This window comes from Urtica dioica, chromosome 5, assembly GCF_054948205.1.
Source record: "Urtica dioica subsp. dioica isolate 48M chromosome 5, U.dioica_male_clone48M_v1_H2, whole genome shotgun sequence".
Classification (NCBI taxonomy): domain Eukaryota; kingdom Viridiplantae; phylum Streptophyta; class Magnoliopsida; order Rosales; family Urticaceae; genus Urtica; species Urtica dioica.
Window position 1 is genome coordinate 37739993 of NC_142760.1, and position 10020 is coordinate 37750012.

At 32.7% G+C, this 10020-nt stretch overlaps 1 protein-coding gene and 1 long non-coding RNA gene across 5 annotated transcripts; one reads left to right on the forward strand and one right to left on the reverse strand.

The window, feature by feature from the left end:
* Positions 1–290: 290 nt before the first annotated feature.
* Positions 291–3572, forward strand: LOC149398280 (uncharacterized). 4 transcript variants are annotated; one of them, XR_016297257.1, is made up of 5 exons: positions 291–646; positions 862–955; positions 1189–1938; positions 2528–2630; positions 3110–3572. It is a non-coding gene; the product is annotated as an uncharacterized LOC149398280 (long non-coding RNA). The 4 variants fall into 4 exon arrangements; XR_016297255.1 differs by lacking the exon at positions 3110–3572 and having other exon boundaries at positions 1189–1751; positions 1851–1938; positions 2528–2831; XR_016297256.1 differs by lacking the exon at positions 3110–3572 and having other exon boundaries at positions 1189–1400; positions 1851–1938; positions 2528–2831.
* Positions 3573–3591: 19 nt separating this feature from the next.
* Positions 3592–4313, reverse strand: LOC149398281 (Dynein light chain type 1 family protein). The gene is made up of 2 exons (XM_089615919.1): positions 4110–4313; positions 3592–3823 (listed from the first exon to the last, which is right to left on the reverse strand). Exons 1-2 carry the CDS (start codon positions 4245–4247, stop codon positions 3635–3637), a joined length of 327 nt encoding a protein of 108 aa, XP_089472045.1. The 5' UTR covers positions 4248–4313; the 3' UTR covers positions 3592–3634.
* Positions 4314–10020: the final 5707 nt, after the last annotated feature.

Sequence of the window (10020 nt, forward strand, 5' to 3'; positions counted from 1 at the left end):
GTTTTCAAAACATTTTGGCAATGATCGTTTCTATTTTCTTCGAAAAATACCCTTGTGTTCTAAATCTGGTCAACAGTTATTGAAATCTCGTTAATAGTCATTGAAATCTGGTCAACAGTTAATGAAATCTGATTAATGGCTATTGAAATCTGGTTAACAATTTTTGAAATATGGTTAATAACTATTAAAATCTAGTCAACAGTTATTAAAGGTAAAATGGGATCTTCAAAAATTCAAAACAGTTATTTATGAAATAAAAGATTCAATTGCTATTGAAAATAATTACGAAAAACGGCTATTAGGAATTTAGGACTATTTCCACAAAGAAAAAGGTAAAGAAAGAAGGAACGGGAACGAGAGAAGAGTGAGAGAGAGACATAGAGGCAGAAGAATCGAAGATGATGGTGTGGGAGACGACCGGAGCTCGCCCAAGGTCAGGAAAATAAAACTGCCGCTCTTCTTCTTCGAGTTTCACATGGAAATAGATGAGCTCTATCTCTCTTCCTCCCCTCTCGTTCTCCTTTTTTTTTTCTTTCTTTCGTTCGTCGCGTTTTCTCTCATCGCCGCGAGGTTTCTCCTCATCTCTCCGGTCGATGTTCCTCCGTTGTCTCATTGTCTTCGCCGTGGTCTACCTTGGCAATACGAGGTAAGTCTAGGGTTTTTTGGGTGTTAATTGTGAAAATGTTGATGGGTTTCGTATTTTGATGAGGCTTTTTTTTATGTGCTTTAGGGGTTTTACTTCGAATTTAAAAATGGAATTGGGAGTTTTTTAATTTAAGAGTTCCTGAACGGATTCTCTCCGGTTTTTTAATTTCTTAATTTTTTTTATTTATTTATGTAGTTAATATTGTTTTCTTGCAGCGTTGTTGAAGTTTTGGCTCGGATTATTACGGGCTTCATCATCTTCTCCGACCCCTTTTTTCAGCGGGTGAAGCCTCCGACCGTCACCATCCTGGTGAGTTTTTTTTCCTCAAATTTCTTTAAATCACTGGCGATAGTAGCTGTATATAAGAAGATGAACTTATAATTTTTTTCTATTGCCCAAATCTCACATGGAAAAAGTAGATGGTGACACCGACTGTAAATTTTTGCTATTATTATTATTAAAAATGATTTACCACTGTTTTATACATCATTCGGATCCTCATCTCATAATGTTCTTATTTTTATTCTTTGTTTCTACAATAGCAATCCTCAGCTCAGTTGAGATTTGCTGTGAATTCTTGGTAGATATGGAAACATTCAAAGGTTCGAGTTTTGAGGAACAGAAGTGGAGATGCAGAGGAAAGAAAAAGAGAAAAGGTAGAGAGCCTGTGAGAATCGGTGAAGAGGAAGCAAGAGTTTTTGGCTGGAAAATTTGAGCTTCGATGCCGGAGTTTTACCCACGCCGAAGGTTACAGGTTACTGTGCTTTAGGTTTTTTTTTTTTTTTTTTTGAAATTTAAGCCAGAGCGACATAAAGTGTTAGATTTATTACCTTAAAGGAGTATTTTGAATAAATTAGCTTGAATTGTATGCATGTTATTTGACAAGGGAAAAAGATAGTCTACCAAGTGTGTATAATTTAGTAAGAATAGTCTGCCTGATTCTCACATCTTACCTTTTCTCACTCACTACTATGAAGCTAAGGTCTGTAATTTTTTATAAGTTCAAAGAAGCATTTGACAATGCGTTGCAAAGTGGGGAAGGGTTTTCTGCGGCTGCCCTTACAAACATGCTTGATCGATGGGAATGTGTGATTAATTTGTACAAGTTAGTCGGTCTTTTAACTCTACCGTTTTGCTCAAGATATCTTTTTATTATTATTATTATTAAACTGTGATTCATAATTCCATGGGCCAACTACATTAGGAAGAAATGTGGAACAAAGAGACGACGGTTACAGAAAGCCCTAGTCCCTCTGTTCCATGAGATGAGAGATTTTTTGAGTTCTTTCCAGGTATGTGCTTCCACTTTTGGGCTTCATGTTAAAAATAAATCAAGGGCTTTCCTGTTTTGCGGTTTTTTTTTTTTTTTTTTTTTTTTTTTCCTTCATATATTTTAAAAAACTATTTGTTGATTCCCCGCTGGGTAGCAACTTTGCCTGTAATCACTTTGTGGTGGAATCATGAAAATCCACTGAAATAATTTCAGATAATAATGGTAATAGGTTATCCAAATATAGACCATCTTATACCTAATATATCTTAGCTCACCGTGATGTCTTAATGGGCAACATATTGGTAATTCTTTTTTTCCTTATAGTTAATTTTTATGGGTCCATTAGGAAAATAGCCAACTTAAACCTTTGACATTGTTAAATAGCCAACGTTTGGTAAATCTTAGATAAATAGCCACTTCCAAGCGTAAATCTTAGGTAAATAACCACTTTCATATACCAAACGTTGGTTATTTACCTAAGATTTAGGTCTGAAAGTGGCTATTTACCTAATATTTACCGAACGTTGGCTATTTAACAATGTCAAACAATTAAATTGGTTATTATAATTTTCTGTAATTTTCTATTTTCTTCGTTATTGGTCTTGCAGTTGCGTCGTAAAAATAACTGAGGAAGACAAGTCCGAAGGGGAAGAGCAACGGCCATGTGTCTCCGCAATCTGGAGTCTGACCATCAGCCCCACAACAATTAAGGTTAGACAACAAATGTTTTTGGAAGTTGGGATTTGAATCATATATCGTGTTATAGGATTTCAATAGCTTCCATGTAAATTTCCATTGTTATCTCTTATAGATTGAGCTCGAGTTTTACTAAGTGTTAATAAACTAATTAGATGTCTAGATTATTTGAATTTTTGAATCGTGGATTTGAATGCGAGATTGTTTTAGATTGAAGTCCATGTTTACAAGCATACTCTGATTGTTTTGGTTTTATTATTTTGAATTAGCATCGGATAATGATTATAAGCAAATAATAATTGTTTATATAACCGCGACTCCTTTTAGAGTTGCTGTTATTTTCATTACGTATAGAAAAAAGAGAGAATTTTCCCACCTCTATTTCATTTGAGCGGTAATCTCCAAAATTTTACATTGACTAAGACTTTATTCTGCATTAACACAACAAAACCCTCAGAGCCCCTAATGCACTCACACTATCTTCGTTCTTTCAGCGCCAATTTTGTATTTTTGTATTCTCTGTGGCCGGCGAGATGAGGTAAGTCTAGGTTTTTTTTTTTTTATCTTTTGGATTTGGGGTTTTTCTTGTGCTTTAGGATTTCACTCTGAATTTTGAAGCAGAGCATCATTCTTCTCCGTCGTCTACCTAATCTCCATCGACTCTACGGTTTAATTTGTACCAGTTTTCCGTTTTCTTATTATGTGCTATTAATTTGTTATGGTTCCGTTTGGTTATTCAATCTGTTATTTTGATTCAATCTCAGAATCAAAATAACATATCTTAGAAAATGATGCTAAAATTTGAACTCATCACTCGATTCCCAAAGTTTTAGCGTCCAAAAAACATAGAAGACCGAAGCGTTTGGATCTGTAATATCAAGATCTTTTCATTTTTCTCGTTCCAAGGTTATGACATCACATTTGGTACCAAAAATGAAAGATATATAGAAGAACGAATAACATGAACAAAAAACAAAAACAAAAACAAAAAAATTATTATATAAAAACATTATTGTTTCCTAAGCCTTGACAGCCTCTGGGGTGGCTGAAAATCGTTCAGCTTCTAAACCAGCAGATCCTCTAAAGAGCAATATGGCGAGACTTCCTACGCTAAAATAGATGAAACACCCTGAACAATGTGTCACAAATGAACCAAAATCTGTCCCTACTATACATTGCCATCCCGGTCCGTACAGCTTATCGAATTCCTGCAAAAATAAATAAATAAATCTTCACTGTGATACCCTGAAACTTTTTTTTTTTTTTTTTTTTCTGGTCAATTTTGGTTGTAAGTGACAATTTTTTTTTAAAAAAAAGGACGATGAAATTTTAACAAATACCACAGAATATATAAGTAAAATAAAAAAGAATCGATGATTTGCTTAAAATTACAAATTTATCTGATGGTCGAAATTAAAAAAATGATAATTAATCCGTCAATTTTTATATAAACAAGAAAAAGAATGTTCAGTAAAGCATCAAACATCTTCTAACCTTCTTGATGAAACGAGCTATCTCCGTGCCCTCGGTGACATCAAAGAAATCTAGGGCTTTCGATGCTAAGTCAAGCGCGTCTTGTTGCATGGTGTCTAACATGTCTGTTTCTCCAACAACTGCTTTTCCCTCCATCATTTTTTTAAATTTCAAAGAAAGAAAAAAAAAAAAGTGCTGAGAAAAAGAGAAAATTGTTACTTTCAGACAAATTTGTGGATGGAGTGAAATTGCTAGATAATGGACCTTTATATAGTGGAAGGACTAAGAATGTGATAATAAAAAAAAGGAAGGGATGGGATGTAGTGATTCATGCACGTATTGATCCTATTCTTGTGGCTCTAAATAGCACCAAATTGTGCAATGGTATTATGCCAATTGTGACCATACGTGGACCAAAATTCTCAAGCTTTTTTTTTTTGTTCCTGCTAGTAAATGGTATTAATTATGAACAACTACTAATAGCTAGGTGTAGAAGAAGCTAAAATTGTTTCATGCGTAATAGAAAGGAAAGAACCCGAAGGTTTTTTTTTTTTTTTTTTTTTTTTTTTTTTTTTTGTTGTTGTCATGTTTTGAATAAGGTTCGCCGACATTCTTTTGGTTCTTTGCAAGCCATCACTGGGATTTGGCCACGAATCACAAATCCAAGATTTCATCATGCGGTTATACGAGTTTTGTCTCGCAGCTATTTGTTTTGCATATGTTGCATATTTTCCTTTGGTGAATCATGTGACGAGACCTTGGGAACTAGGGAATATTCTGAGAATATATTTTAGATAACAAGGTATAATGGTCAAATATCTGTATGTAGAACTGTGGTTTATTTGAAATTCATGGGAAGCTTGAAGAACTTCAATTTTGGGCTGAGCACTTGAAGAAAATGAAGAAGAGAGAATGGGAGAAGTGAGGAAGACAGACTATTTCGAGTGCTTTACTAGGATTTTTTACAGCGCTCCTACGTCGAGCAAAGTCGAAAGCCTGACATAATCCACATGTCGCAACAAGATTTGGACCAAAACTTTATACTTCGCTCATTGGTTGAGCATTATGGAGGTGAAAATTCGCCTCAAAACAGTGAAAATCTTTCACAAGAAATAAACGATTTAAATTTGGAAATGAACCTCAAACTTCCATTACGAGATCAAGTAGACTACGAACGATAATAAGATTATTAAATAAATACTGGAATAAATATCGAATATTGGGGCTGAGCCTTTTATTAGATTGAATCAGGAAATAAATATGGCTAAAATGTAACTGAGAATAACAGATGAAGAACAATGTAGATCGGGTTTGATAATCAGATAGCATGGAAGAAGAATCTAATTGCATGCGTAATGAAAAGAAAAGTGTCGATAGTTTGTGTTTGACTATAATAGCCAATTTAAAACATAAAATTATCAAAATAGCTAACGTTATGTTTATTTTGTACAATAACCAATAAACTACATAAACCCATTTGAAGAGACAATAATACCATTAATTTAAAATGAAGATATAAATTAGTTAACAAAAATAAATAAATAAATAATATTACAATAAATAACTCATTCATTAATAGATTAAAAAAATCTCTAAAATATTACGAGATCTTCACCATCGATCTTCACTGGCGGTCTTCAACGCCAAATCAACTTGAGCAATTTTCCGCCAATCTTCACCGCTGATCCGTCTCGAACCGCCGATTCTCCGATCGGAGACACAGAGTCATCAATTCTCCTACAAATAAATCAAAATTAATACAAATAAACATAAATAAACCGAATTAATATGAATTAATTCCGAATTAACATGTATTAATTCTGAACTAACATGAATTAATTACAAATTAAACAAAAATAATCCAAATTAACACGAATTAACACAAAAATTTGCTTACATATATCGGCGTAGTGATGGCCGTCTCGCTGCTGGTGCCGCAGATCTGTGTCCGTGCGTTCGGAGACAGAGCGAGTCTTGACCCCCAGATCTTTGGCTCAAAATCAATGAATGCAACATGTCGTTTGCCAATTTGAATCATCTGATTTGTATAATCCACGTCTTCACCGTCCGAATCCTTTATGATGATCGGAGCAGCCAACTCGTCGAGATTCTCCAAGAGCTCTCGAAGGAACTTTTCACCGACGCGATAGACAGTTCTCAGAGAAGATGAAGCCGAACAAAGACTACAAATCGGTGGTGATCCGCGCCGTGGCGGAGGAGCTCAGATCGGTCGTCGAAGAGGTCGAATGGCATTGGCGTTGATCCAATTGGACTGGCGCTGATGGTGACGATGAAGATGACCATGTCAAATCAATCGATAGGACTGCATTTCGTCCTTCTAGAGAGAGAGAGAGAGAGAGAGAGAGAGAGAGAGAGAGAGAGAAGCATATCGTATACACACATACACACCCATGACAACTCAGCCCATAAAGTATTCACGTAAATATATATATATAGAGAGAGAGAGATATTTAGCAAAATAGCCAACTCAAACGTTGAGAATTGCTAAATAGTCAAGGTTTTGTAAATATTAGGTAAATAGCCACTTGGATGACGTGGACCAATCAAATTATTTTTTAATTCCAAAGATTGTCCTTTTAGATTTGAATCCGGAAATTATTTGAATTTTGAATTGTTCAGGATTCTCATAAATTGAATTTTGAATTGTTTCAGAATTTCCTAAATTAAGTGTGAACATAATTTAAGATTTAATTTCGTTTCCTTATATGTAGCAACTGAAATTTACATGGGTGTTTTATTGTTATTTTGTTTCCTTATATATTAGACGTTATTTATTTCTTATTTACTGAATCCGAGTATACATTATTTCCTTATTAGATATAACCATTTTTGGACTTTACATATTCTGCAGTAAAAACATGTAAATAATCTCGTAAATACATGTAAATAATCTCGTCTGCAAATTTCTAGGGTTTATGACAAAAATCAAAGTTTTGAATAACCAATACACGAATATTTTTAGCTTTAACCCAGATGAAGAAGATGAACCCAAAATCGATGTTATTCAATAATCTCTCAAAAAACAAATAAGATTTTTTTTTTATTTTCTTTTTGTGAGTAAATCTCTATCGAATATCAGTAAATACTAATTTAAATAGAAAAACCCTTCACATAAGATGAACGGATTTCTCGTCGGGGAAAAAAGTAGAGCTTATCTTTTTTGGGGTAAACTCTCTTTTATTTTTTTCCTAGATGTGAGAAAATGAACCGTCTGGAGCGATTATCAATTTGAGTTTAATGACCTCGCATTGAAATCCCGATTTACTTGGATTTTTTTTTTATATTATCAGCATAATCGATTGGGCGGGAAGAAATTTGGGCATTTTAGTAAACTTAGATGTGTAATTAAAATCTGCTGGCTATTTACCTAATATTTACAAAACATTGGCTATTTAGCAATTCTCAACGTTTGAGTTGGCTATTTTGCTAATTATTTGTTTAATTATTCGATGAATTTGTTGCTATAAATATGGAATGAATTCATTAATATTTACAACATAAAATAAATTTCCTGATTAAATTCAAGATTTTATTAATTCAAAAAACGAAAAATAATAAAGGGCAAAATGGGAATACAAAATAAATTGATATGACATGTCATTAATTACGGCTATTTTGCTAAAGATTTAGAAACGTTGACTAGTTTGCAATCTCAACGTTTTAAATTGGCTAGTTTATATATATATATATATATATATATATATATATATGTGTGTGTGTGTGTCTATGTGTGTGTGTATATATATATATATATATATATATATATATATTTATATCTTGATGAGAGTTTCCGAACTCCGAGGAACACATAGGGCTTGAATCGGTCTTCACCTTCTCGTTGCGTGCCAAATGTTGTACTTGGCCGGTTTTGAGGGAACGGTCGAGGATTATGATTGACTAGTCTTCTAGATCATCTTAAGAAAGAGCTCGGCTCTTTGTTCGTTAATCGGGCCGGGCTATGTCACGGATGACTTAGCTCGACAAATTCACCATGGGCTGCACTTCCATGCTCTGATATTACTCTATAGGCCTAGGCTAGTACTTTGTCAAAATTCATTATTAATGAGAGACGAAGTCTAACACTAACGGCGTAGTTATAAAAACTTTTAACGTCGTCAAAATATGACATGGCAAGCTTTGAATAATTTGTTTCTCTTAGACTCAGATTCTCTTATTGAAAATTAATTTTTGACGTTATTTTTGTTATACACGGTATAAAATGAGCGATATTAAAAGTCATTTGCGTAGTAACAATAGAAAAAGAAATAATTAGGAAAAGCAAGAAACAATTTACTATGTTTATAAAGTCTACTATATACATATATGGGCTGCTATTTGCCTGATGACAAGGAGTAGTGAACTGCTGTGAAAAGCCGCGATGCAATAATCGTTTATTATTTGATGCGAATATAAAAATTTCATAAATTGTTAGAGAACAATATTACGTATATAAAAAAATTCCAAAGTATATATGCGGTGCTTTTCGCATTTTATCAACAGATGGCCAATAAAAGAGAGTATAATTCTGACAATCGTGCAAGAATTGAATGGTTTCCACAAATTTCGGAGAGATACGTTTATAGCCTTATATGACTGGCAATAGAAAACCCACGTACTCGAGACATGCATAATTGGTTTTTTTTTCCCACCGAGAATCTTCACGAGAGTAAAAATAAGAAAGCCATGGTGCTCTTTGAAAATAAATATGAGTCATTGATAAAAATAAAATGTAAGGATAATGAAACTGCTAAAAGCATACGTTTTAATCAGTTAAAATTAATTTAGCTTAATTTTCAATTTAATTAAAAAGAATCGGCATGAAATAGCCAAATAATTATTAATAAGTTAATCTATAGGTTAACTAGTCTTAATACCAACAAAAAAAAAGTATTTCCTTATAAACTCATACATATTAAATTATTTTTTCAATGTTAGACTTTCATTTAAAATTTTCAATCACAATGTTACTCTTCATGGGCAGTCTTTAAACTTTAATTTATCATTCAGCTCTATATTTTTCAAATATAATAATAATGAGTATTATACCTCACGAGAGGAATAAGAATTCGATTTCATTCGCTCGTTTCGAAAACCATGTTCTCAAATTATTGGCATAATTGAGTTATCACTACGTCTTTCTCAAAATGCCTTATTATTCCTCTCTATCTCTCTCACATCAAAAACCATCAGAAATCATTGCAACATATCGCAAACTATTGCAACCGATCACAAATTGAAAACTTTAAACTGTAGATCATATAGAAGCATCTCAAACAATCCCTACGTACTTGTCGCAAATAAAATTACAAAGCGATCTCAAGTCATTATGAAACATTGTAAATGTGCTATTACCAAAATTTTACAATGAAATCAAATATCGTACATACCATGCATTAATCCAAATTAATCAAATAAAATATAATAAAATGCTTTTGAAACAACAAGAATTAAAAGACTTCAAACTTATAAAATTGAAAAAGAAAGGTTTAGTTGAGATTAGAGGTACAACTTTTACTTTTAAGAAATGGCTCTATAGCTAACTAGTCAATAGTAAATTTAAGTGCTCGATGACAACAAGAAGCTGCAATGACGAGTTACTTTGATAGTAAAGAGTTTTGAGAAAAAAGATAGAGATTGGTATATTCTTGGAAAGAATGAAATAGAGATTTTTTTTTAAAAAATGGAGATTGAGATTAAAGATATATTGCTCAGAAAATAAAATTCAAAGCATTTTATTTTTACAAATAGAGATTAAAAAAAATAAGATTGAGATCAAATAATGAAAGAGATTTTTTTGTATAAAATACTACAATATTCAAAGACTCTTTTTTAGCCTATGTTTCAAAACTTTTAGGAAAATAGCCAAAATGAAACTATAAAATTTGTTTTTAGCCTATGTTTCACAACTTTT